This window comes from Opisthorchis viverrini, assembly GCF_000715545.1.
Source record: "Opisthorchis viverrini unplaced genomic scaffold opera_v5_8047, whole genome shotgun sequence".
Lineage (NCBI taxonomy): Eukaryota > Metazoa > Platyhelminthes > Trematoda > Opisthorchiida > Opisthorchiidae > Opisthorchis > Opisthorchis viverrini.
This window is the reverse complement of record NW_008761646.1, coordinates 1-617: the sequence shown is the minus strand read 5'-3', so window position 1 is coordinate 617 and position 617 is coordinate 1. Positions and strand designations below refer to the sequence as shown.

General features: G+C 42.8%; 1 protein-coding gene across 1 annotated transcript; it reads left to right on the top strand.

Moving 5' to 3' along the window:
• Nucleotides 1-63: 63 nt before the first annotated feature.
• Nucleotides 64-300, top strand: T265_16227 (hypothetical protein; the record flags this gene model as incomplete). The annotated part of the gene is made up of 1 exon (XM_009179792.1): nucleotides 64-300. A coding segment is annotated over one exon (237 nt), but the record flags the coding sequence as incomplete, so codon positions are not given.
• Nucleotides 301-617: the final 317 nt, after the last annotated feature.

Sequence of the window (617 nt, the reverse complement as noted above, 5' to 3'; positions counted from 1 at the left end):
CACAGTGCACCCTCGTTTACCCCACTTGCAAGTGGGTTTGACAAACTCCATTTGGTGTTCAGGTGCCAAATAGGTTTGAGCTCAAGAAGGACAGAAGAGACATTGGATTGTCCAGACCTTCTTCTTGCCACCAAGAACTCTTTGTTGTCCAAAGTAGAGCAGACGAAGCTCGTCCTCACAAAATTCCAGTTGGATGACACCATGGTTCTGAAAACACAACTGTCTTCAGAACCAAGCGATCTGGATTTCAGTGTTCTCGTGCCCGTGTTTTTTCAGTCCGTTGCGTTTGAACAACTTCTGCACGTAAGCATCTCATCACCTGTAGACAAACAATTACGAGAATTATACAAGCTATCAAATGAAGGGAAATAACTCATCTAGGAATTTTCGAGTTCAGACGTTACGACAGCCGGAAGTGCTGTAGTGGAAAAGATGCAATCGTCAAACTATTCACCTCGTCACGTGATTTTGTAATCTCCTCTCCATCTTCACTTAGAGCTAAATATTCTCTGAGAAATGAAATAAGTGGTTTTTCCCTGTAAGACGCTATTGTTAGTGTGATTTTCGATCCCATGAGGACATGTGGTCTGTTAGTCTCCCAATTAACGACGCAAATT